We start from the raw sequence: 26,544 nt of genomic DNA on the forward strand, positions 1-26,544 counted from the left end.
GTTTATATATATACTGTATATATATATAATTTTTTCATTGACATATTTTATTTTTTTACCAGGATTTATTGTTCCACATTCGATTTTCTAAAAGGATATATTTTTTATTCATATCAATACTAACACGTTTGTGCATCTCTGTCAGTATCTACTGGGACTACGCTCTGACTGTGCCTCTGCACCAGATCGTCTGCATCCACTGTCACCAACGCCGTGAGTATGATGCTGCTTTCCCACAATGCATCAGTCGCACTCCATCACCGTCGGTTGAGAGCATTCTGTCGTATCGATTAAAGTGTATATTTTCAGTTAATGTACATCATTCATCTCGGTGACCTTTTATCTGCTCTCCTTTTAGATCCTTCTGTTACAGTTTAGAGATCAAGAACTCGATATTTTTTCCTATCTCGCCCTTTTCCTTCTAGCTGATTGTGGCGGCACGTTGGTTCTGGTCAGTCAGGATGGAATCCAGCGGCCGCCTCTCCACTTCCCCCCCGGTGGTCACCTGCTGGCTTTCCTCTCCTGCCTGGAAACGGGCCTTTTACCGCGGGGTCAGCTGGAGCCCCCCCTGTGGTCCCAGAAAGGCAAGGTGAGTGTGACCTGGGAGTCAAAATGTCGCAAAAAGAAAAAAAACATTCGGTACATATTATTTCTAAATGATAAAGTATAAAAAAGTGTGGGGACCCATAACAGATCCCTGGGGTACTCCAGAAAAACTAAAAACCCTTGAATACGTTTGTTTCTCAAGGGAAAAGTGTTCCCTAAACTGAAGAAGAGGAGCAGCAACGCCCGCCTCCTTGACCAGGACGGGAACGGCGAGGAGCAGACGGCCGCCGACTACGTGTTCCGCATCGTGTACCCCGGGTACCGCCAGGACGCCAGTAAGTGACACCTCCGCGCCGCCGCGTGCCGAAGCGTCACCGAAGCCTCGCGAACAAAAAAATGAGAACCGTTGTATCCGCTTGATGTGTTTTTGCAAAAAAGCTGCGGGGAGGTGCGAGTGTGCACCCCCCCCCCACCCCCCCCACATTGCTCCTCCCAAAAGGCCCCCCAGGGTGACACTGTTCTAACTGTGTTCTTTGTCGTCCCGCTGGCGCAAGCAGTCACCATAAACTACCACCACGCCACGGGCAGCCGTGCTCCGTCGCTGGACGACGACGAGGAAGAGGAAGAGGAAGATAGGCTCCATGCTATGATCTCAATGATCTGCTCGCGGAACCTCACAGACCCTAATGTCATGAAAGGTTTTTATCACCTTAACACACCCCACCCTGTTCCTGAGACCCCCCCCACCCCCGACCCACCCACCCGGCTTCAGATCTCCCTCCCGCATCCCTCCCATCATGCCCACACTCTCTCTCTCTTTCTCCTCCCTCCCAACCCCCCCAGCTTCGTCTGCGTGTGTGTGCGTGTGTGTGTGTCTGTGTGTGTGTGCGTGTGTGTGTCTGTGTGTGTGTGTGTGTCAGGCTGAGCCCAACAGTGTGGAGAGGCCGGGGTTGGCCGGCGTTCAGGGTTGTCTTAAAGTTGGAGCGTCTTCAGCCTCTGCGGCGCGACGCTTCTCGTACGTGAACTGAGTAAACTTACGAGAGGAACTTGAGTCGAATCCTCGCCGCTTGATTGGACCGTAGAGTTTAGCGCGAGCCACAGAGGACGCCTCCCTCACTTATTGTTGGATTAGGAGGACGAGGTCAAAGGGCGCTGTGACTCCTCTGGTTGTATAGAAGTCTATGCGTCATGTGTTAAAGCTGCATTCTCTCTCCTGACCACCAGGGGGCGACTCCTCTGGTTGTATAGAAGTCTATGCTTCATGTGATAAAGCTGCATTCTCTCTCCTGGCCACCTGGGGGCTCCTCTGGTTGTATATAAGTCTATATAGTGACTCTACTTCTCTCTTGATTCCCTCAGTAAACATTGTAAACATGAGTTTATGTCTCAGTCTCTAGTTTCCAGTCTTCTTCTATACAGCATGATGTCATCATTTATACTTTATGGTTCTGTAGAGTCACACAGACCATGAAGCAGGGGGTGCTTTAGGGGCGGAGCTACAGGGTGATTGACCAAATATGTATACATCGTTTCTAAGTCACTCCTCCGCATTCCAAATATGGTCACTTCCTGTTCACTGGTTGCAAAAAAAAAACAAGATGGCGACGGCGAAATCCACTTGTCGTCGCTCCGGGCCTTGAAGCACTTTTGGGTTTCTGCCGCTTTGAGAATAAATTTTTTTGGGGCACTTTTTTATTTCTTTTTTATGCTTTCATTTGTCTCTTGCAGCATGCGTGATCATTTCCTTTGCATGAACATGCAACCTTTTAATTCATTGTGTATTGACCTCTGTGTTTCTACGCCTTCGTGGTGCCTGTTGTTTTGGTTTCTCTTCTTCTTCTCTCTTCCTCCGTTGTTCCTCCTCCTGTTTGTGCAGTCGTTTGCTGCAATGCTGTTCACTGTAATTCTTCACTAACCTCCTCCCCCCCCCCCTCCCTTCCCTCTCATTATGGTCCTGTGGGGTTCCGCAGTAGTAGAGATGTGGAGTCTAGTCCTAAAGTAAAGAGGGGGGGGGGGTCACATGATGGTCTCGCTGCAGCAATTTTTCTGTTTGCTTATTTATTTATTTTCGTTCTTATAATATCTATTTATTTATTTTCGAGGCGGGGGGGGGGGTTATCGAACAACCAAAGAAAGCGCAGCTTCATATTTATGACAGGTCATCAGCTCCAACCTGAAGAATTAAGGTGAAGAGCGTTTATTGAATGTTTCTGTGTGTTTATGATTTTGTAATTTTCCTCCCCTTCTGTGTGTCTAGTTGTTTTTGTTGTGTAAGATGATTTCTTGTTCTGGCTTCATGCATCCTGCACGCCCCCCCCCCCCCCCTCGTCTCCTTCTCTTATCAGCTCCTTCACTTCCTCTGCTGCTGTCTCCTCTGGATGAACTGAACCAGCATGGCTTTCTCAACTGCCCCCCCTCCTGTCTCCCCCCTCTCCTCCTTCTCTCTCTCCTCCCCCTGTCTGTCTCCCCCCTCTCTTTCTCTTCTTTCTCTCCTTCCTCTCTCCTTCCTCTCCTCTCTCTCTTTCTCCTCTCTCTTCTCTCTCTTTCTCATCTCCCCTCTCGCTCTCCTCCCCTCTCTTTCTCCTTCCCCTCCTCCTTTTCCACTTTTGGTTTCCTCTGCGCTTGTTTTTTTTCTCGAACTCTCACATGAGTGTGTACAAACTTTCATCCATCTCCTCATCTCATGACTTATTGCATATATATTAGAGATATATATTTATATATATATATATATAAACATATGTATGTTTCTATATATATATATATATATATATATTTATATATACAAACATATGTATGTATATATATACATACATACAAACATATGTATGTTTTTATATATATACATATGTATATTTATATATATAAACATATGTATATACATATATATATATACATATATATATATATAAAAAAATATATATATATATGATACATGGAAGTATGTATTTTTTGTTGAGCTGAGGTTCTGATGTCATGATATGTAAGAGAGTCGTGTTCATTCAGTCTCAGAGCACTGAGACCCCCCCCCCCCCTTCTCTCTCTCCCCCCCTCTGGCTTCAGACCACGGGGACATGATGGAGATGCAGGGTTTCGGAGGCGGCCCGTCGCCGTGGCGACAGGCCGAGGCGGCCACCCAGGAGCCGCCGTGCCCGTCCTGCTCCACGGTCGGCGCCGGCGCCGCGGCGTTCGGCTTCGCGGCGTTCGGCTGCACCTGCAACCACAACGGAGCCGACATCCACACGTACGTCCACCGCCAGTAACCACACATCACCAGAAAGATTACACCGCCGTTAATAGTTGATAACTTTGATGAAGTAATAATCAGATTACTTAATGCGTTGAAGAGGTTTGAGGTTTACTTCATTCTTATTCAAAGAAGTTTCTGTTCTTTCCTCCAGAATTCCTCTTAAGATGCTCTGCCAGAACATGAAGAGGCAGATCGTCTCCAGAGCCTTTTATGGATGTCAGTAAAGTATTCATACTTTCATTTTGTTTCTATACAATGATTGTGACATGAATTGTGCGTATTATATATATATATATATACAGATATTATACATTTATATGTATTATATATGTATATATATTTTTATATATAATATATATATAATTAACTATATAATATATATGTATATATATATTATAAATATATATATGATATATATATGATATGATATAAATATGTATAAGTATGATATATATCTATACAGATATTACATGTTTATATGTATATTATATGAATATATATGTTTATATAATATTTAAAATTATAATATAAATTAATAAATATATATATGATGTATATATATGATATATATTTATATATACATATATATAATATCATATATATGATATATATTTGTATATGTGTTTAAAATGTTCTGCCTGCAAAAAACAATAGCAACGTTTAGAGCACAATAGATTTAAAGTATTATGACCATAACGTGCAGCTCAATGAAGTACGTCTGCAAACTGTAAATAATGAATAATAATAAACTGCTGGGTAACATAATGCATTTATAGTGTGTATTGAAAGATTGTTTTTCAGAGGAGACCTTTTGTAATGACAGCATCAGTCTGAAGACTGTATTACAGTTTATTGAGCCCACCATAATTAGAAAAATGCAGCTTTAGTTATTAAATGAAAGCAGGTTTACAAATATTCATACAACACTATCGGCACATAAATGAGTTTGAAAAACCAAATAGGCCGAAATGCAACATAACTTTGAATGTGTAATGTCTGTAAATAGGGATTTAAAGACTGTTCTCATTTAGGCAGCAATCTCCTGTTCTCTCCTGACCACCAGGGGGCGACTCCTCTGGTTGTATAGAATTCTATGCTTCATGTGTTTAAGCTGCATTCTCTCTCCTGACCACCAGGGGGCTCCTCTGGTTGTATAGAAGTATATGCTTCATGTGTTAAAGCTGCAATCTCTCAACTGACCACCAGGGGGCGACTCCTCTGGTTGTATAGAAGTATATATAGTGACTTTACTTCTCTCTTGATGTATTCCCTCAGTAAACATGAGATGAAAATTGATGTCTCTAGTTTCAGTTCAGTGATGGTCACTTCCTGTTCGCCGAGTGCAAAAAAAACCCAAGATGGCAACCACCGAAAAGCTGAACTCATCCCGTGTGTTTGTGTCTGTCCCACCAGGGCTGGCCTACTGCCGTCACCTGTCCACCGTGCGGACTCACCTGTCGGCGCTGGTCAACCACAGCATTGTGCCCCCGGAGGCGGCCGGGGGCCTCAGCAAGGAGGTGTGGAGCAAGTACCAGAAAGACTGCAAGGTGGGTTCAACTGCATGTAGATCAGTAGCCCCCCCCCCCCCCTCTCTTCGAGTCGCTCCTTCTTCCTGCCGTCACCTTGTCTCGTCCTTCTTGTTTCCCGTTGCAGAACTACAAGGAGCTGGAGCTGCTGAGGCTGGTTTATTACGGCGGCGTGCAGCACGACATCAGGAAGGAGGTGTGGCCTTTCCTGCTGGGCCACTACAAGTTTGGCATGGGCAAGAAGGACATGAGCCAGGTGCGACCGGACGCCGTCTTCTTAGCGTGAACGAAGCACACGTGCGATTTTTAAAAAGACGAAATGTTTTTTTTCTTCCCCCGTGCGAAGATTGACGCGAAGATCAGCGAGCGCTACCAGCAGGTGAAGCGTGAGTGGAAGGCCTGCGAGGTGATCGTCAAGCAGAGGGAGAAGGAGATGCAGTCGGCCATCTTCGCCAAGCTCTCGTCGGGCAGCAGCATCGACAGCCACGTCCTGCGACTCGTCCACAGAGACTCCACGCTCAGCAACGAGGTGAGCAGCGCCCCGCAGCGTGGCAACCGCAGCGTGGCAGATGGATCACCATGCTGTGGTTTCCTGTGTGATCCCACGTCCCTCCTGCAGGTGTTCATGTCTGTGGACGAGCCGGACGCAGGCAGCCAGGAGACCCCCAGCGGAGAGGACGGCACCCCCACCATGACCGCCCTGGTGGCCCCCGCCGCCCAGCCCCCGGAGGAGCGCCCTCTGGTGGAGTTCGACTCCCCCGACTCGGGCCTCCCCTCCTCCAGGAACTACTCGGTGACCTCCGCCCATTCCCAGATCCTGTCCAGCATCGACGACGGTCAGAGCACGGAGGAGGAGGGGGTCGGCGGGGAGGAGGGCCGGACCCCGGGCCTGCTGCCGGGGGGCTGCGTGGGTCCTCTGACGGAGGACCGGCTGTGCAGCCAGCTGGACAAACTGCTGACCGGCGGAGCGGCGGCAGGGACCGTGTCGCCGTCGCTCTCCTCGTATACGGTGCGTCGCGCTCGGTGTCGATTGGACCGTGAGAGTTCCACCTGCTCATGTCGCCCGCCGTGTTTCTCCGTCGTGCAGATCGAGCTGCTGGACACGGTCGCCCTGAACCTGCACCGGATAGACAAAGACGTGCAGCGCTGCGACCGCAACTACTACTACTTCACCCCGGCCAACCTGGAGAAACTACGCAACATCATGTGCAGGTGTTTAGAGAACTACACCCTTAAAATAATAATATATATATATTTGTATTTATATGTGTATTTTAATATATACAGTATGTGTGTATTTATATATGTATATATATTTATTTATACAGTATATGTGCATTTATTTATGTATATAAATGTATATATATTTATATGTATGTATATATTTAGATATATATGTGTATTTATATTAATTAATTTATGTATATGTATCTATTATATATATATATACATGTATTTATATAGAGAGAGAAATGTATGTATACGTGTGTGTGTATATAAATACAAATATTTATTTATATTTATTTTAATGTATCTATTTATATGTATATATTTATTAATATAAATATGTATTTATATGTATATATTTATGTATATACATGCGTATTTATATATAAATAAATAACTATACATATTTATATAAATAAACATATATTTATTTATATATTTATATATGAATATGTATATATTTATTTATATAGAAATATATATGTATTTATTTATATATTTATCTATATATATAGATAAATACGTCTATATATCTATTTATTTATATATATGTATATATTTATTTATATATATTTTTTTACCTGACTGAAAATATAGAATATAAAATATAAACTGATTTGGCTCCCGTTTGTCCTGCAGCTATGTGTGGGAGCATCTAGAGGTCGGCTACGTTCAGGGGATGTGTGACCTGCTGGCGCCGCTCATGGTCATCCTGGACGATGGTGAGAACCAACAATCACCTTCCTCTTTATGTGTACATTATTACTTGTAAATACCACGGATGGAAAAATACTTCCAGCTTTCGTCCACAGGGGCCCCCAGATCCACACAATAGGTTTTAATGCGTGACAATGAAGTGTGGTTACACGTCAATGGAGCTGTAGGCCGGCTCACTTAGAGTCTTAGGCGAGGGTTTGAAGGTGGAGCGAGAGGTTTGAAGGTGGAGCGAGGGGTTTGAAGGTGGAGCGAGGGGTTTGAAGGTGGAGCGAGGGGTTTGAAGGTGGAGGTCTTTGAGTGCTCTCCGGTTGGCTCCTCCCTCAGAGTGCCTGGCCTTCAGCTGCTTCACTCAGCTGATGAAGAGGATGACTCAGAACTTCCCCAACGGAGGAGCCATGGACACTCACTTCGCCAACATGAGGTCCCTGATCCAGGTGACGGGTGTGTGTGTGTGTCTGTCTGTGTGTGTGTGTGTGTGTGTGTGTGTGTGTCTATGTGTGTGTGTGTGTGTGTGTGCCCATTGACGTTCTCTCCTGATCTCAGATCCTGGACTCGGAGCTGTTCGAGCTCATGCAGCAGAACGGAGACTACACTCACTTCTACTTCTGCTACCGCTGGTTCCTGCTGGACTTCAAGAGGGGTGAGCTTCACCTCATCGTGCATCCTGACGACAACTAAAGGTTGAACGTCAGCAATTTAATTTGGCTGCTGTGTGAGGCTAGGTGCCCCCTTTTTCTCTCGGGGCGTCCCTCAGGGTTCAGTTCCAGGTCCTCTACATATACAAGTATAAAAGTGCATGACTTTTACTCGTATTGAAGTATTTCTGCACCGCTGTATTAATACTTTTATCGTGTGTGTGTGTGTGTGTGTGTGTGTGTGCAGAGCTCCTGTACGAGGACGTGTTTGCGGTGTGGGAGGTGATCTGGGTCTCTTCCAGGATCTCCTCGCAGCACTTCGTCCTCTTCCTGGCTCTGGCCCTCGTCACAGTTTACCGTGAGATCATCGTGGACAACAACATGGACTTCACGGACATCATCAAGTTCTTCAACGGTGAGGAACACGCGTCACGGTTTGGGGTCCACAGCTCAAAGCGGACTCGTTCCTGAAGTGTCGTTGAACCGTGTGTCTGATCCCCAGAGATGGCCGAGCGGCACGACGTGCAGCACATCCTGAAGGTCGCGCGTGAGCTGGTGCACAAAGTCCAGTCTCTGATGGACAACAAGTGACTCTAGAGGAGGAGGAGGAGGAGGAGGAAGAGGAGGAGGAGGAGGAGGAGGTCTCTCCCTATCATCCCTTCAGAAAGATCAAGAGTGTTCCTAGGCCTCCACCTCAGCCTAGACTCCTCCCAGCCCAGGTGGGAGTCAGTTTGTTTACATTTTATCTTCACGTGGAATGCCCATGGTGTCCGTACAGACATGTGGATTTGTCTGCATGCTCGTGAGTTTGATCCCACTTTCAACACATCCTCGACCCCCCCCTCCCCCCCCAGTCCTTCAGAGCTTTGGTACGCATGGAAACACACACACACACACACAGCCCTCTCTTTCCTGACTCTGAACCTGTTCAACGCTCGTCGTCCAGTAAGGCTTCTCGGTTCCAGACTCCTCTGTGTAATACCAGCGGAGGCCACCAGGGGGAGCAGGACGTACACGGCGCGCTGTCAGAGGAGCAGAAGACTGAAGCCACGGAGAAGTTTTCCATTAGTGACCAAACGGACTGTGCCAACCCCCCCCCCCCTCCCTGTGAGTGTTTTATACAACAAGCATGTGTGTTTTTAACCCCCCCCCCCCCCCCCCACTCTACTTTTCTGTTTTAGTTTTTGTCCAAGAGAGTTCATCGTCACACAAATGTTGCCTTCTCGACAGCTCGAGGTGCTTCGGTTGCTTCTCTCCGTGAGGTTTCCTTCACGGGGGGTTGAATGGCGGGCCGCGTTTCCTGAGCGGTCGGCGGCCGGCGTGCGTTTGACGCTCGTTCCGTAGGCGGCCAGAAAGAAACGTGGACATCGGCGTTCCTCCTTCAGGGGTCAGACACATGGTGACCAATAGATTTACAGGACTTTAATCCAAATGTCCATGATCTCTTTTTAGTTGAGGTGCGTTCACTTGCAGCACGGAAAATCTGCAAGTATGAAGAGCGTCATTTCTTTCAAACGGACAAAAATTGCCAAACTTGACGCTTTAAAACATCAGTCCACAAACTATTCCTTATTTACCGACTATATGAAAAGACATTAGCCGGGGCACACACACACACACACACACACACACACACACACACACTAATTGATGTGTTGTTGATAGATCTAAGCGTTACCAGCCTCATCCATGTTTTCCTTAAAGAGTCCAACGCACGTTCAGGAAACAGCCGCCGCAGCCGCCTGTGAACGCGGCGCTCTGATTGGTTGAAGCAACGCGCCCCGAGCAGAAGCTTTCTCTTAATGCCAAACGCTCTCCAGTGTTCAGCGAGTCAGTATTTACACCAGTGTTTTTTGTTTTTTATACGTCCCATGTGACCCTTTGACCTCCGATCTTACTCGTCTCCTTCGAAAAGAATAAAAAAGTCCCGACACGGCTGCATACGATTGGTCATCCAGCACCGACCTGTGATCCAAGTGCCAAGAGTCTTCCCCCAACCAATGAAAGTGTACTGTAGTCATCCGGCTCTCCGATTCGCTCGTTGGATCCTGGGGGGTGTAGAGGGGGGCGTGGCCTCACCTCACCTTGCAGCCTCACTTTGAGAGCTTTCTCTTCCAATCAGGACGTCGTATAACCAAAGCCTTGACGACAGCCCCCTTTCTGTGGCATGACGACACAATTGTGCAATTTAATAGCGCATCTTGAAGACTGTTTACTACGTGTGTGTGAAATATTTTTGGAAGAAACAAAAAAAAACGCTGATCTTTGGATTCTTTGACTATAACTGTGCAATTTATTGTCGTTTTGAGGAAAAATTAAAGAAAAGTCTATATATTGCTGTAAATACGAAAAAACCGAAAGCCCAATATTTATATGAAGACAGTCGGAACATAAATATATATATGAATATATATACAACTTATTTTAAGATCTATTTTTTATGTTGGTGGTAGCAGCCTGTGTTACACGTCGACTGTTACGTGTTTCCTTCTCAATGTTGTGCACTGACTTCAAAAACCTTTCAAATTTGTATTTATTAAGAGAGACGACGATCGCATTGCTGACGACGTATTGGTAAAGGATGTTTCTTTTTGCCTTGAATGTAATGTATTATTAAAGAAGAGGTTGTTCATTACGGGGCTGCTCTTGTCATTTGAACTCTGAAAATACGAGAAAACTCCAGAACGGCTTAATGGATCCTTTTTGTCACTTTTAATATAAATAACTTTTTCTGACATACTTTAACATTATTATGACTTAGTTAATACAAACTACCTTTTTCTCACATATACTTTAACATTATTATGACTTTTTTCTGACTTTTTTATACTATAACTTTTCTCAACTTTTTTTGACATACTATATGAATACTTTTTAAAATACATATTATTAACTTTAATTAAAAGAGACCATGTACAGTTGAAACATAAATGTCACCATTTGATGCACTGTACAAGATGTTAGCTACTGCTAATTTGCATATGTAGTCCCTTGACAGACCATAATAAACAATAACAACCATAAAACAATAACAAACAGTACAGGATAAGACACACTACAACAGTATATGTCGTAAGAAGAACACACAATACACACAATGTGAAAAGGCAGTCCAGCATTCAAAGTAATACATACTATTAAAAGTAAGTAATAAAACACATTAAAAGTAAGTCATATGAGCAATACTATTATTATATTATACATCCTATTAAACTCCATAAAATACTATTACATTTGAGACTTATTTTACATACTATTGTATACTTTACTTTACTCTTCCTGCTCATATGAACCGTGTTAAACCGAAAGTCTGTGGGCTACTGCACATGCGCAGTGTGACGCAGGGTGACGGAAACCGGCTGGTGAGCATATTTCGGCAAGTTGACCAGATTCTACTGCGCATGCGCATTACTCCAACAACTACTCTTTGAACCGTCAGGTGTAGCTCCGAAGTTCGGTAACGGTCAAACGCTCGCGAGCTAAAGCCGTTAATCGACTTCAGCCGTTTAGCCCATTATTTATCGTAACCTGGTCGTCATGGCGACTTAAAGCTGCCAACAGGAAGAAGAAGACGAAGAAGAAGACGAAGAAGACGAACAACAGGTTGTCAGGGGACAACAATGTCCGCCGCCTTGGCGTGCGGCGCGGTGGTGTTTCCCGGGCTTTTCTACGGCCTCAGGACCCTTCTGAGGCGCAGGTTCACGCGCTGGAGTGAAGCCGACGTGGTGTGCGTCAGCGAGAGGTCAGCAGCGTCACCCTTTAAATAGAAAAGGCCTCACTTCTGGCTCTTATATGATTATTTTTTTAAAGCTCTGAAATAAAGTTATAATTGTACTAAAGTATGCCGCCGTGTGTGTGTAGTATGGGGGGGGGGACTGACCTGTTGCTGTTAAATTAGAGCCTGGTGGTCGCGTGCACTTCCACTTTCGTCCACATGGGGGAAGCAGATCAACACAAATAAAGAAAAACCCTTCAAAACGTTTGTCACTTTCATGTATATTTATGACGCAGGCTTTTTGGTGACGATGAGCAAGGCACTAAATAAATGCATTGCATAAATCAAATTGTCCCGTGTTGTCGTTGTTGTTGTTGTTGTTGTTGTGCATAACAAGACTATCAGTCATATTCATCTCCGTTCCTTCAGGCTGGTGTCCTCCATCCATGCGTGTTTGGCCACCGCAGCCGGGATCGTCATCGTGACAACCTGCAACGACGTCATGACCGACAGGTCCCAGACTCACCTCGGAATTCATATATAAATATAATATATAATATATAAAAATGACATTGTGCGCATATTAAATAATAATCCGTCTCCACCACGCAGTCACTGGCTGGCCGACGGGTTCAGCCTGTTCGGCGCCCCCTACATGGTCTACGACATCTTCGCCATGTATCTGAGCCACTACCACAGGGTCAAAGGTCACTCGTCGTACAGCGGCCACTCTCTTCAGACGGCGAAGGCCTTCCTCGCCACGGCCTGGCTGATGGTCGTCCATCACCTGGCGCTGCTGCTCGTCTTCCTGCCCGTCGCTCTGGTTGAGTTGGAGTTGATCGTTGAGGGAAGGGAGTCGTTTTGGTCCTGCGTGCTGATTGGCCGACTGGTTTTGTAGTTCTTCAGACGCGGACTGGGGGATTTCTTCGTGGGCTGCCTCTTCATCACAGAGCTCAGCACTCCCTTCGTCTCCTTGGGGAAGATCCTCATCCAGGTGAACGACACTCACGATGGGGGGGGGGGGGTATGTCTATGTGTGTGTGTGTGTATGTCAGTCTGTGTGTGAATCTATGTATGTGTGTGTGTGTGAGAGTGTATGTGTGAGTCTATCTGTGTATGTGTGTGTGAGTGTGAGAGTCTATGTATGTGTGAGTCTATCTGTGTATGTGTGTGTGTGAGTGTGAGTGTGTGTATGTGTGTGTGTGAGAGTCTATGTATGTGTGAGTCTATCTGTGTATGTGTGTGTGTGAGTGTGAGAGTGTGTGTATGTGTGTGTGTGTGAGAGTCTATGTATGTGTGAGTCTATCTGTGTATGTGTGTGTGTGAGTGTGTGTGTGTGTGTGTGTGTGAGTCTATGTATGTGTGAGTCTATCTGTGTGTGTGAGAGTGTGTGTATGTGTGAGGATGTGTGTGTGTGAGTGTGTATGAGAGTCTATATATGTGTGAGTCTATCTGTGTGTATGTGTGTGTGTGAGTATGAGTATATGTGTGAGTCTATCTATGTGTGTGTGTGTAAGTCTGTGTATGTGTGTGTGTCTGAGAGTCTATGTATGTGTGAGTGTGTGTATGTGTAAGTCTGTGTGTCTATGTAAGTGTGTGTATGCGTGCGTCAGTCTTTGTGTGAGTGAGTCTATGTGTGTGTGTCTGTGTGTGTGTGTGTATGTAAGTGACTTAAAGCTTCAGTTTTAGATCAAGCGGTTGTGTTATTGGTGTGTTCTTGTTGTTATTGTGTTGTTATTGTGTTATTAGTGTGTTGTTGTGTCAATATTGTGTTGTTATTATTGTGTTATTGGTGTGTTCTCGTTATTATTGTGTTGTTATCATTGTTGTTGTTGTTGTGTCATTGTGTTGTTATTGGTGTGTTCTCATTATTATTGTGTTGTTGTTATTGTGTTGTTGTCCTCCTGCAGCTGGGCCTCGATGACTCCCGGCTCCACCGGATCAACGGCGTCTTGGTGCTGCTGAGCTTCCTGCTGTGCCGCGTGCTGCTCTTCCCCTTCATGTACCGGGCGTACGGCCGGCAGGTGGGGCTGCCGCTCCACCAGGTGGCGCTGCACCTGCCGCTGCAATGCACCCTGGGTAACCTGGCCATCCTGGCCCCGCAGCTGTACTGGTTCAGCCTGCTGCTCAGGAAAGCCAAGCGGCTCTACCTGCGCCAGAAGAGAGGGACGAGAGACGGAGGGAGAGACAGAGAGAGAGATGGAGAGAGAGAAAGAGGGGGAGACGGCCTGAAGACGGACTGAAGCAGCTGGTGGAGAAGAATCAACGTTTTTAAGAATAATTTATATTCTGGGGAGATCTTTTATTTTGTCGTTTTGAAGTGGACATTATTTCTTCTTTCTTTTACTGAGACATTTTTAAGATTTGGAGTGATAAATAAGTAGTATAAGATTAAGTTAAACTATTCTGAGAAACTTTTAATATATTTGTTCAAACTTTGAAAACATTTTTTACTGTATATTTTTCCATTTCCTCAACCGTTGTTATATTTCTATATATATTACAATATATAGGCATTTTATATATATAATATATTATTTATATATTATATATAAAATATATATATTATGTTATTTACATATATGTAATATGTATGTATATAATATATATATTATGTATATATATATACATAATATATATATTATATACATAAATCATACAGAGAATATCTTTTGTTGTGCGTTATTTGAACTTTGTTGGTCAACCGTTTCCTTTTTCACCAATTGCAAATAAAACTTGTAACTTTAAATGAATTCTCTTCAAGCTCATTAATAAATATGACAGAACTTAAAGATATTTGCTGAGACATTTTGGCTTTTTATTCACTCAGATTCCAAAACCATCCCTTTGTATTCAGTGGAGCGTTTGACTTTAACAGAAATGACCTCAGCAGATGAATAATGCCGAGCGACGCGATTGGCCGTCCCTCCTCAGGCCGGCGAGCCGAGCTGAGCGATCTTCTGGCGCAGCACGGCCTTCATGGCGGCGCTCTGCAGGTTGTCCGTGATGGTGGAGAAGAAGTGGCGCGTGTTGTCGCTCTCCAGCGCGCTGCTGCTGCCGGGGAAGGCGGCCATGACGGCCTCGTAGTGGCCCAGGATCTCCAGGCTGCAGAGGAACAGCGCCTCACACTGGCCGCCCGGCATCATCACCTGGGAGGAGGAGGAGGAGGAGGAGGAAGAGCACGTTGGAGGAGCGTGTTCCTTCATGCGGGAGAGAAACGTCTAGAACGCCACAGGGTCATGGAAAGGTCATAGGTCATGTGAAAGGTCACAGAAGGTCATGGAGGGGCATATACAGTCATGGAAAGGTCATAGGTCATATAAAGTCATGTAAAGGTCATAGAAGGTCATGGAGGGTCATGGAAATACATTGGTCAACATGTGTATGAACCCTGACTAGCTGGTTGCCGTGGTTACCTGGATGTGCTGAACATGGCAGAAGAGTTGGCTGAGTACAAAAAGGACCTCCTGGCTGGGAGCCGCCACCACCTCCTTCTTCACCTCCTTCACCTCCTCCTTCACCTCCTCCTCCTCCTTCACCTCCTCCTTCACCTCCTCCTCCCGGGTCTCCATCGCTCGCTGAACGTCTGCGGACGTCTCCCTCGCCGAAGGCCGCGGCAGCTTGGCTCTGACCGAGGACGCCATCTCGGCGGGCTGCCCAGGCCCATGGGCCAGCCGGCAGCCAATGGGAGCAGCTGGCGCCGCAGAGCAGCTGCAGCACGCGCAGCAGCAGCACGGAGAGGCGGAGCTCGCCCGCAAAGCCCCGCAGGTCCAGCAGGGGGAGGTGGTCCACGTACTCCAGGGAGAACGGCACGTGGAGGCGGCCCGAGGCGATCAGCTCCCGCAGGGCGCCCAGCAGCCGGCGCCACTGGGAGGCGGAGCAACAGGGCAGCGTCTGGGTCAGCGCCACCAGCACGCCCTTGCTGAACAGAACAGAAGGCGTCAGGGCCGGGCGGGCGTCAGAGAGGAGGCCAACATGGTGGAGCGCAGCGAGTCGGACGCCACGCAGCACTCCATCCAGGCCAGGAGGCCCGTACCCGGACCGTAGGGGGGCAGGGAGGAGCCCAGCCACTCCTGCAGGAGGAGGAGGAGCGTCAGGGGGAAGGAGGAGGAGCGTCAGGGGGAGGGAGGAGGAGCGTCAGGAGGAAGGAGGAGCGTCAGGAGGAAGGAGGAGCGTCAGGGGGAAGGAGGAGGAGCGTCAGGGGGAAGGAGGAGCCCAGCCACTCCTGCAGGAGGAGGGAGGAGCGTCAGGGGGAAGGAGGAGCAGCGTCAGAGGGAAGGAGGAGGAGTGTCAGGGGGAAGGAGGAGGAGCGTCAGGGGGAAGGAGGAGGAGCGTCAGGGGAAGGAGGAGGCGTCAGGGGAAGGAGGAGGAGGAGGGTCAGGGGAGGAGGAGGAGCGCCAGGGGGAGGGAGGAGGAGGGCGTCAGAGGAGGAGGGGAGGAGGCGTCAGGGGGAAGGAGGAGGAGCGTCAGGGGGAAGGAGGAGGAGCGTCAGAGGGAAGGCAGGGGGAGGGAGGAGGAGCGTCAGAGGGAAGGAGGAGGAGCGTCAGGGGGAAGGAGGAGGAGCGTCAGGGGAAGGAGGAGGAGCGTCAGGGGGAAGGAGGAGCGTCAGGGGGAAGGAGGAGCGTCAGGGGAAGGAGGAGGAGCGTCAGGGGGAAGGAGGAGCGTCAGGAGGAAGGAGGAGCGTCAGGAGGAAGGAGGAGGAGCGTCAGGGGGAAGGAGGAGGAGCGTCAGGGAAGGAGGAGGGAGGAGGAGCGTCAGAGGGAAGGTGGAGGCGTCAGGGAGGAGGAGGGCGTCAGGGGAAGGAGGAGGAGGGCGTCAGGAGGAGGAGGAGGCGTCAGGGGAAGGAGGAGGAGCGCCAGGGGGGAGGAGGAGCGTCAGGGGGAAGGAGGAGGAGCGTCAGGGGGAGGGAGGAGGAGGCGTCAGGGGAGGAGGAGCGTCAGGGGGAGGAGGGCGTCAGGGGAAGGAGGAGGAGGAGGGCGTCAGGGGAAGGAGGAGGAGCGTCAGGGGAGGAGGAGGAGCGTCAGGGGAGGAGGAGGAGCGCAGGGGAGGAGGAGGCGTCAGGGGAAGGAGGAGGAGCGACAGGGGAAGAGGAGGCGTCAGGGAGGAGGGCGTCAGGAAGGAGGAGCGTCAGGGGAAGGAGGAGGGCGTCAGGGGAAGGGAGGAGGAGGGCGTCAGGGGAAGGAGGAGGGCGTCAGGGGAGAGGAGGAGGTCAGGAGGAGGAGGCGTCAGGGAGGAGGAGGGCGTCAGGGGAAGGAGGAGGGCGTCAGGGGAAGGAGGAGGGCGTCAGGGGAAGGGAGGGAGGAGGAGGCGTCAGGGGAGGAGGAGGAGCGTCAGGGGAGGAGGAGGCGTCAGGGGAAGGAGGAGGAGCGTCAGGGGAAGGAGGAGGAGCGTCAGGGAGGAGGAGCGTCAGGGTGAAGGAGGAGCGTCAGGGAGAGGGAGGAGGAGCGTGAGGGGAGGAGCGTCAGAGGAAGGAGGGCGTCAGGGAAGGAGGGCGTCAGGAGGAAGGAGGAGGGCGTCAGGGGAGGAGGAGGAGGAGCGTCAGGGGGAGGAGGAGGAGCGTCAGGGGAAGGAGGAGGAGGAGGCGTCAGGGGAAGGAGGAGGGCGTCAGGGGAAGGAGGAGGCGTCAGAGGAGGAGGGAAGGAGGAGCGTCAGGAGGAGGAGGCGTCAGAGGGAGGAGGAGGAGCGTCAGGGAGGAGGAGGCGTCAGGGGAAGGAGGAGCCAGGGGAAGGAGGGCGTCAGGGGAAGGAGGAGGAGGCGTCAGGAGGAGGAGGAGGGCGTCAGGAGGAAGGAGGAGCGTCAGGAGGAAGGAGGAGGAGCGTCAGGGGGAGGGAGGAGGAGCGTCAGAGGGAGGAGAGGAGGGCGTCAGGGAAGGAGGGCGTCAGGGGAGGGAGGAGGAGCGCCAGGAGGAAGGAGGAGGAGCGTCAGAGGGAAGAGGAGGAGCGTCAGAGGAGCGTCAGGGGGAAGGAGGAGGAGCGTCAGGTGGAAGGAGGAGGAGCGTCAGGGGGAAGGAGGAGCGTCAGGGGGAAGGAGGAGGAGCGTCAGGGGGAAGGAGGAGGAGCGTCAGGTGGAAGGAGGAGGAGCGTCAGGGGGAAGGAGGAGCGTCAGGAGGAAGGAGGAGCGTCAGGAGGGAGGAGGAGCGTCAGGGGGAAGGAGGAGGAGCGTCAGGGGGAAGGAGGAGGAGCGTCAGGGGGAGGGAGGAGGAGCGTCAGGGGAGGGAGGAGGAGCGTCAGAGGGAGGGAGGAGGCGTCAGGGGAGGAGGAGGTGCGTCAGGGGGAGGGAGGAGGAGCGTCAGGGGGAGGGAGGAGGAGCGTCAGAGGGAGGGAGGAGGAGCATCAGGGGGAAGGAGGAGGAGCGTCAGAGGGAAGGAGGAGGAGCGTCAGAGGGAAGGGAGGAGGAGCGTCAGGGGGAAGGAGGAGGAGCGTCAGAGGGAAGGAGGAGGAGCGTCAGGGGGCGGAGCCTACCTGCTCCGGCAGCTGGCAGACCTCCAGCATGGCGTTGGGGACCTCGTTCTTGAAGTGCTCGCCCCAGAGCGGCTTCAGGAGGAACCGGACGGTCCAGTCCAGCTCCCCCGTCTTGCTGTAGATCCAGAACAGAGCCCGGGACCAGCGGGCGGGCGCCGCCGCCACCTCGGCGCCGACCGCCCGGCTCAGCGCGGTCAGCACCGACGCCAGCAGCTCCTTGGCGTCCGTGGACCAGCGGGGGGCGCCGTCCTCCTCCGGCTGCTCCCAACACCTGGAGGGGTTTGGAAGGAGCTCAAGACAAACGGGATCTGGATCTGGTTCTGGATCTGGTTCTGGATCTGGTTCTGCTTACACACCTGAGCGTCTGGTCCTGCAGCTGAGCCAGGACGTAGAGGAGGGGGAAGGGGGAGCAGCCCAGCACCCAGTGAGGCCCCGCCCCCTCCTGGACGCCCTGCAGCGCCTCCTGGAGGAGCTGCAGGGCGAGCTCCGTGTCCACAGAGCGGGGAGCTGCAGGGGAACAGACATATTTATATAAATGTGTGTGTGTGTATATATATACATACACACACATTTATATATATATATACATACACATTTATAAATATATATATATATACTGTATATATATAAATATTTATTTATATCAATATGTACACATTTATAAATATATATATATAAATATTTATATATAAACTATGTATAATATATAAATGTATATATCATTTAATTTTTTTGAAACAAATGCAAAGAATATAAATAATGTCAAATGTCACAATGATCTCGTGAAGCAGCATTTATAGTTACATAAGTGAAAAGATGAAAGACTTAAATAATAATAATAAATGTATTTTTGAGTCCTTTAGGTAAAAGCTGAAATCAATAAAACAAAGAAAATAAAAGTTTAATCCAGTTCTCTGACCCTGGAGGCCGTGAGGAGACGTCTTGAGCTCACCGGAGGGGGAGAGGTTCGGCAGCACGAAGACGTTCACGACCTCCCGAGGGCTCAGGAAGCTCCGCCTCCTCTCTTCTTCTTCTTCTCCTCCTCCTCCTCCCTCGACCGGTGTCATCAGGAGGCGCAGAAACTCCAGGAGCTGCTCCTTCTCATTGGCCGACAGCGACTTGGTCCCAATGGCCTCCCGTAGACAATCGCAGAGCAGAGCGTCCTCCTCCTCCTCCTCCTCCTCCTCTTCCTCCCTCCGCCCCGCGGATCCTCGCAGGCCGGGCAGCTGCTGCAGGATCCTCGCCATGAGGGCGAAGGCGCCCTTGTTGAACACGGCCGCGTGGCAACACGCCCTCAGCGTCGCCTCCGGGTTCTGGAACGCCACGCGGGCGACCAGCGACACGGCCGTGTTCAGGTCGCCCTGCGCCGCCGAGGCCGCCGCCCCCTGGATGATGCAGTTGAACGCCATGTTCAGCTCCTGCTCGAACCCCTCGGCGACGGCGGCGGAGGCGGAGCCTCCGAAGAAGCCCCGGCCGGACAGCCTCATCGCGGCCGCCAGCGCCCGGTTCTTGTCGTGTGGGGAAAGCGCCGAGAAGATGTCCGCGACCACTTTCAGCAGCTTCCTGCAGCGGGCCACGGCGGCGCCGTCGGTGGCGGCGGCGGCGAGTTGACCCGCGAGGGCGGCGCTCAGTTGGAGGAGAGCGTCGAGCCGCTGGAAGGCGGCGCGGTTCTCCTCCAGGCAGTCCGTCCAGCGGGCGCCGCACGCCGCCCAGCGCCTCTCGCCGGCGAACAGCAGCGCGACGCTCTGGTAGTCGTCCAGCCGGTGGCGGATGATGGCGGCGGCGACCTTCATGTCGACCCCGGGGGCGTCGACCGCCGCCGGGAAAGCCAGCGACTCCAGCAGCGACCGCAGGGCGTCGGTCTCGGCGTCGGGCGCCTCCTCCTCCCGCAGCGCGGCGAGGACCCTCTGGACGCTCTGCTGCAGCCTGAAGGCCGAGCGGCTCGCCGTCGGGCCGGCGCCCAGGAGCCCGCCGCTCCGCAAGGACGCGGCGAGCTCCGTCACGATGCTCGCCGCGGCGGCGAGCGTCAGCGCGCCGGGTTCAAACCGCGACGGCGTGCGCGCCGCCCGGGCGTCGCTCTGAGCCTCCCGGATGAGCGCGGCGCTCGGCTCCTCGCCGCCCTCCTCCTCGACGAGGCCGACCGCTTGAGACAGGAAGTGCAGCGTCTCGGCGGCGGGCGGCTCGGCCGCTCCGCCGGTCAGGAAGGTCGTGTAGACGGCGTCGAGCGCCACGCAGACGGCCTGCAGGCGGAGCTCCGGGGTCGAGATCAGGTGCTCCAGCTCCTGGAGGGCGTGGAGGAGAACGTGAAGGACGTCGGAGGTCGCCGGCCGATCCGACGCGTCCAGCTTCGGCCGCTTGGCGCCCTGAGGGGAGGCGCCGGGAGACGCCGCCGACAGGCGAGCGAACTGTCCGGCGAACGCCGTCTCCGTGGCGTCGCGCTCGCCTCCGCCCTTCCACAGCTCCCGCCACACGTCCAGGAAGAGCCGGGCGTCGTCCTCTCCGGCGGGGCCGCCGCTCGCGTGGAGCGCCAAGCGCAGGAGCTCGGCGCAGACGTGCGGCGCGGGGAGCGCCGAGAGGAGGCGGCCGAAGGTCCGGGCCGCCGCCGTGGACTTCACCAGCTCCAGCAGGACGACGCGGCTCACGGCGGGGAGGCCGCGCTGCAGGGGGAAGAACGGGTTCTCCCTCCAGGCCGCGTCCGCGTCCTCGCCGCGCTCCCCGCTCAGAACCTTCAGCCACACGGAGCAGACCAGGTTCTTCACGAGCCGCCCGCCGCCGCCCCGCCCACAGAGCTCCGCGACCGCCTCCAGGACCGGATGTGCCACCCGGGTCCAGTCGGCCTTCCGGAGGCCGGACAGGGACGAGGGGAGGCTCAGCTGATCGGCCCGGAGGAACGCTCCGTGCAGGACGGCCGAGTCTGGAGGAGGAGAGAGGAGAGAGAGAGGAGAGAGAGAGAGATCTCATTGGTTCACGTCAGCGATGGCACTTTGTAAGAAGACGAGTCGCGTTTCAACAAAAACTCAACTACACTCTGAATTCATCTGCAGATTATACTCTATTAAAAAATTGTTTGTGAGTGAGAATTGTTTTTAATTGAAAAATATAGATATTTTAGAGTATACGGTGCCATCAAAAAAACGTCCAACACCAAAAGATAATAATAATATTCTTTTTTTAAATGGTTTTACAAATATTACAAATGAAAGTAAATCAGTAATTGTGTTTAAAATAAATAAATTGATTGACTGAGCTTATTGATTAATTATCATCATAGTCTATAATCTATTGATCAAATAATTGAATAACTTCTATAATTTATTTAAAACTATTAATAATAAGTTTAGCATAATTACTATCATAAACTTGTTTTTTAGAATATGTATAGACTTTTTTTAAACGTAACATATTATGGACATTCTTGGAAGCCATTTTTATTTGGCATTAGAGTGAACATTTACTCAGAAAAATGTGGTTTTAATGATTTCCCCCTCAAATTTCTGCCAATATACATAAATGGAACGATATTAGTTTAACTTGTAAGATGATAAAAAGATCTTGCGCACATTACCTTTGTCCATCTTTAAGGTCATCGCGTCATTGAACTGTTGCCGCGGACTAATTACCAACTAAACTACAGCTTCTAAACCAAAAAGCTCGATCGCGTCTTTCTGCCAGGTGGATTCACCCTTCACGCGCTTCCATGTCAACAACTTCGTGTGAAGCGCTTCCGCCGCTGTTCCGCGTCAACGTGTCTCGGCAATAACAAGAAGGACCCGTAGAGACGTCACAGCGCCACGGCAGGATGGAGGCGGTACTGCAGGAGAAAGGGAGAAAAAACCTCCAAAAGCAACAAACCCGCCTGAATGAAATAAAGCTCTGAATGTTTCTGGCGCCACAATAAATACGAGCTTTATCCTGAATGTGTGTCGTCATCGTGCACATGCAGTGTGACGTCACTTTGTGGAAGAAGGTTTTATTTTCTTTGTTTTGTTTTAAGTAAGGAAGTTTAGAGCCCGTGTGATTATTAAAGCAGCACTAGTACATCACACAGTGGTTCACACCGAACATATAGACGACTAGAAATGACGTATTCAACCATATTTAGAGCACAACACACTTAATATTTAGATTTCGCCATATGTTGCGTGCATTTTAAAAGAGTTTGATCTGCCAGTCACGTGACGGTGTCACGGTTTAACAGGCGAGCCTGTTAACTGGCGACTCTTCAGCCGAACGTGTCCGTTGTTGTCGTGGTTACGACGCCCGTTCGAAGAAGTTAGCTGTCCTCGTGAATGCCTGCTTGGTTTAATTTGGTATTACAAATGTCAAACCCTCTCATATACATAATAACATATACTATACAAATTAAACAGTGCGGCATTCACGAGGGCAGCTACGTGTTCTCTTCCTATGTTCAACAGCTGTCTGTATCTATGACAACAACGGACACGCGCGCGGTCACCAGTTAACACGGTCCTGTATCTATGACAACAACGGACGCGCGCGGTCACCAGTCACCAGTTAACACGGTCGCTTCTTAAACCGTAACACCGGCGAGAGGAAGCCGAGAGAAACGAAAGTAAAAATAAAAACTCAAACTGCGGATCAATAATCATGAGTCTGCTCCTCAAGATCAGTGTTTACCTGTGTCTGTGTGCAGGTGAGTTGTGTTCTTTGTTCAGGACGTGAAGACATAAAAGGAAGAGACTGAAACGGGAACCGCTGTACGATACTGTCCTGTCACTACTATACCGTACTACTGTACTTTACTATACCGTAACTATACTGTACTGTAACTACTATACCGTACTACTGTACTTTACCGTAACTATACTGTACTGTAACTACTATACAGTACTACTGTACTTTACTATACCGTAACTATACTGTACTGTAACTACTATACAGTACTACTGTACTTTACTATACCGTAACTATACTGTACTGTAACTACTATACAGTACTACTGTACTTTACTATACTGCACTATAGGCTATGAACAAAGTGCTTTTAATAGGGATCCTAAAGTAGTGATTTTCTATATTGTACTAATACTTTACTGTACTAATACTGTACTATACTACACTAATACTACTATACTTCATTAATACTTTACTGTACTATAGTAAACTCATATTTTACTGTCTATACTACACTAATATTGAACTATACTACAATAATAATATACTAAACTGTATCTCAGTGTACTACAGTAATACTTAGTAGTACTACTCTGTATCTCACTGTCTCTCTCAGGCGTGCCATGTGTCCACCTGGTGTCATGGCTGCCGTGTCAGTTCACGGACGAGCACGTGTTCCTGAACCTCGAGGGTCACACCGAGACCGAGCACCGCCACCGGGAGGCCGCGCTGCAGTTCGGTCAGACGGGCGACGCCCCGCTGAACCCCCGCGCCGTCACGTTCCTGATCACCGGTAGGTCCCGAGTCTCACGGGAGCGGACGGGAAAAAGAGCCTCGCCGAGTATTAACCCCGCGTTCTGCTCCAGGGTCCAAGTTGGACCTGCGGCGGTTCCTGGAGGAAACGGAGGCGGAGCATCTGGACTGCGAGCTGCGGCGGTTCAGCACCGACGGCCGCCGCGCCCGCTGGCCGGTCCAGGGCGGGCCGGGGTCCAACCGCTGGTTCAGCTGCACCCTCAGACACGCCCAGGGCCTGTTCACGGTCACGGGGGTCCTCAGGCACCCGTCTGACCAGCCGGCCCCCGGGCAGCAGGACTACCACAGCTGGCCCGCCATCGCGGACGGGGAGACTCTCACCACCTCGGGTACGACCGCACCTCGTGGTAATGTTAGAATTCAACCGCGCTCATTTCTAGTACTCGTTTTGACTGAACAGAGCTTGAATGCATCATAACGTAACTAAATGGAAGCTCCGTTCGTTAGCCGTGTGCTGCTAACGCAACTAGCTCTGCTTACGAAACTAGCTCCGCGACTTCAACTAGCTCTGCTAACGCAACTAGCTATGCTAACGCAACTAGATCTGGTAATGCAACTAGCTCTGCTGCTGATTTCCAAAACATTGAAATGAGAGAATGGTGACTAAAACAGCATAAACGCTGATTTCCAGATCGCATATATTTACCGATTATCGGCCGATAACCATCGTCAGTAAAACTTTATTTTCACACGTTGATGGTTTGTTTGTTCAGATAAGAATATAAAAATGATCTTGCATGAGGTCCATTGTCTTTCTTTTTATTTATTTTAGGATGAAGAACATTTCATGTTAGTGTGTCTCGTCCACAGTCGCCGTGGTCATTAAAACCCAGACTCCCTCGGTGAGAGCCGCCCTCGCCTCCCAACAAAAGCTCCACTGCCAGTTTGCCGTCGACCACAAGGGACCCAACGTGACGGTGGAGTGGCACCGGCAACGCCGTGGAGAGAGAACCAGACTCTTCAGTCACGCCGCCCGCTCGGGCCGCAGCGAGGGCGGCGGCGTCGGGCTGAGGGGCTTAGCGGGCGGCGACGCCTCCTACGGCGTCCCGTTCGCCAAGATAACGAGCGAAGGAACGTACGTTTGTTCTGTGACGGTGCCGCCGCTGTTCGTCAGTCTGGATATCAGTCTGCACATCGAAGGTGAGGACGAGCCTGATCCACCAGGGGGCGACTCCTCTGGTTGTATAGAAGTCTATGCTTCATGTGTTAAAGCTTGAGTCAACTCTCCTCAGAGCCCCCCCGCGTCTCCCTGAACATTGGCCCCGCCCTCTCGCTGCAGGAGGGCGGCGAGCGGAAGGTCTCCTGCGACGCGGAGGGCTACTACCCTCTGGACGTGGAGATGGTCTGGTCCGTCCAGGACCCGGCGGCGGCGGACAGGCGGGTGGGCGCCCCGCTCCCCCAGGTGCTCCAGAACGTCCTGCTGACCAGCCACAGGCGCAACCGTGACGACACCTACTCGCTGACGGCCTTCTTCCTCCTGCGGGCGTCGCCGCGGGACTCGGGCCGGCGGTTTACGTGCAGCGTGTCCCACCGGTCCCTCAGGGCGCCCGTCAGGAAGAGCTTCGTCCTGACCGTTGAGGGTGAGCGCAGGTCGCTGCAGCGCCGCCGGCTGCCACACGGCGGCGGCAGAGCGCCTCCTGACCTCCACGTCTTGTTCCCTCCTCAGAGCCCTGGGCGGGGCCCCGCCCCCTGGGCCTCGCCGCCATCGTGCTGCTGCTCGCCCTGCTGCTGCTGCTGCGCCACCTGCACTCAGGTGAGCCGTCAAGGACTCTGAGAAACTACAGAAGATTACATGAAGTCAGATAGAAGAAGAATAGAAAAACAAGAATTCAGATTAAAAGAAGAACATTGTTATTAAATTAATTAAGTGTTGATGGAAAAAGTAATTATGTTTTTGTTTTTTTCCACAGCGAGAAAACACATGCAGGTAAAATGATGTGAAAACAAAAACAAAGTATCAGGATTCAACTAATGTCAACAATGCAAACATTTATTTCATGTCTCGTGTGTGTGTGTGTGTGTGTGTGTGTGTAGAAGAAGAAGCCCTACTGAGCTGCTTCATGAAGAGGAGGACGACTCCTCATGTTACTTTTAGAACGTCTCAGACGAGGAGATTTTTGGGGAGTTTCTATGAAACTGACTGCATGAATGGTTTTGTTGTTGTTGTTGTTGTTGTAAAGTAAATTATTCTGGATGAACATCACGACACATATTGTGCAACATTCGTTTAAAGATGCCTTAACGAGCAGTTTTTCTTCACCTCTGTTGGGGCTCAGCGCCCCCTGCTGGACATCCGATAAACTTCTCGCGGTTAAAATTCTACAAAGAATAATTTAAATATCTTGTCATTTTAAAGACGTAATCAACATAAATAAACAACTGTTGCAACTTTAATATCACCAAGCAACCAATCAATACACACACAGTTGTTTTGCCATGTTTGATAGTTAATAATATGAATAATAAGAATAATCTGAATAATATTAACATTATTTATGAAGCAGCAAAAGTCAAACAGGAAGCAGAACCTGATGAGAAGTAAATACTTTAAATATGGATTCTTAAAGTCAGTATTGATTTCCTGACTCATTGCAGCTGATATTAAATATTTAAAGCCCAGTTTATGTTTTCCTTGTTTTTCACGATCAGAAGTTTGGAACTCGTGGTTTATGAATCTTTCATGGGGAAGTTTATGAAATAAAAGCCAAACTTGGAAGATGAATATATATATATATATAAACATATAATTGGATCTCCTTTTCTTTCTCATCATGTTTTTCTTTCTCTTTATTTGTGAGTGATCCTGAGAAGTGATCCGAGGGTCGAGGCAAACAGAGACTTCAAATAAAAATATTTTTGTAAATCGGATTTGCTCTTGATTCTCTCTTTATTAGAAATAAACAGAACAATGAGTTGTGTCTTTGTTTCAATGACCAGAACAAATGAACACACACACACACATACACACAGGCAAACACAGACACACACACAGACTCACACACACAGACACACAGAGA

General features: G+C 49.9%; 4 protein-coding genes across 7 annotated transcripts in view; 3 read left to right on the plus strand and 1 right to left on the minus strand.

Moving 5' to 3' along the window:
* sgsm2 (small G protein signaling modulator 2) overlaps positions 1-10,536 on the plus strand; it is a 34,989-nt gene extending 24,453 nt beyond the window's left edge. For 2 of the 4 annotated variants that reach the window (XM_056440474.1, XM_056440473.1), the window contains exons 9-23: positions 146-213; positions 426-589; positions 749-881; positions 3,610-3,790; positions 3,948-4,012; positions 5,210-5,343; positions 5,450-5,578; positions 5,669-5,851; positions 5,942-6,331; positions 6,410-6,534; positions 7,189-7,271; positions 7,591-7,700; positions 7,810-7,906; positions 8,149-8,316; positions 8,404-9,013. In XM_056440474.1, the coding sequence (XP_056296449.1) occupies positions 146-213; positions 426-589; positions 749-881; positions 3,610-3,790; positions 3,948-4,012; positions 5,210-5,343; positions 5,450-5,578; positions 5,669-5,851; positions 5,942-6,331; positions 6,410-6,534; positions 7,189-7,271; positions 7,591-7,700; positions 7,810-7,906; positions 8,149-8,316; positions 8,404-8,492 (2,119 nt within the window). In that variant the 3' untranslated portion in view covers positions 8,493-9,013. Of the gene's footprint in view, positions 1-145; positions 214-425; positions 590-748; positions 882-3,609; positions 3,791-3,947; positions 4,013-5,209; positions 5,344-5,449; positions 5,579-5,668; positions 5,852-5,941; positions 6,332-6,409; positions 6,535-7,188; positions 7,272-7,590; positions 7,708-7,809; positions 7,907-8,148; positions 8,317-8,403; positions 9,014-9,131 lie in introns of those variants that run through there. The other 2 variants (XR_008834787.1, XR_008834788.1) reach the window with 2 other exon arrangements.
* A 750-nt stretch (positions 10,537-11,286) lies between these two features.
* LOC130211108 (TLC domain-containing protein 3A-like) lies at positions 11,287-14,365 on the plus strand. Its single transcript, XM_056441732.1, has 5 exons — positions 11,287-11,643; positions 12,046-12,129; positions 12,229-12,439; positions 12,515-12,610; positions 13,527-14,365. The coding sequence occupies exons 1-5, from the start codon at positions 11,522-11,524 to the stop codon at positions 13,857-13,859; spliced, it is 846 nt and encodes a 281-aa protein (XP_056297707.1). The 5' UTR covers positions 11,287-11,521; the 3' UTR covers positions 13,860-14,365.
* A 45-nt stretch (positions 14,366-14,410) lies between these two features.
* Positions 14,411-21,763, minus strand: gemin4 (gem (nuclear organelle) associated protein 4). Its single transcript, XM_056441730.1, is given in 8 exon segments — positions 14,411-14,765; positions 15,033-15,264; positions 15,266-15,584; positions 15,587-15,689; positions 18,078-18,348; positions 18,434-18,584; positions 19,030-20,991; positions 21,643-21,763. Coding segments are annotated over 8 exon segments (3,279 nt in total). The 5' UTR covers positions 21,665-21,763; the 3' UTR covers positions 14,411-14,546.
* Positions 21,764-22,654: 891 nt separating this feature from the next.
* On the plus strand, positions 22,655-26,395 carry dhrs13b.2 (dehydrogenase/reductase (SDR family) member 13b.2). Its single transcript, XM_056441241.1, has 8 exons — positions 22,655-22,734; positions 23,331-23,507; positions 23,581-23,856; positions 24,338-24,667; positions 24,760-25,107; positions 25,194-25,280; positions 25,438-25,454; positions 25,562-26,395. The coding sequence occupies exons 1-8, from the start codon at positions 22,689-22,691 to the stop codon at positions 25,577-25,579; spliced, it is 1,299 nt and encodes a 432-aa protein (XP_056297216.1). The 5' UTR covers positions 22,655-22,688; the 3' UTR covers positions 25,580-26,395.
* Positions 26,396-26,544: the final 149 nt, after the last annotated feature.

This window comes from Pseudoliparis swirei, chromosome 20 (assembly GCF_029220125.1).
Source record: "Pseudoliparis swirei isolate HS2019 ecotype Mariana Trench chromosome 20, NWPU_hadal_v1, whole genome shotgun sequence".
In the NCBI taxonomy this organism is placed as follows: domain Eukaryota; kingdom Metazoa; phylum Chordata; class Actinopteri; order Perciformes; family Liparidae; genus Pseudoliparis; species Pseudoliparis swirei.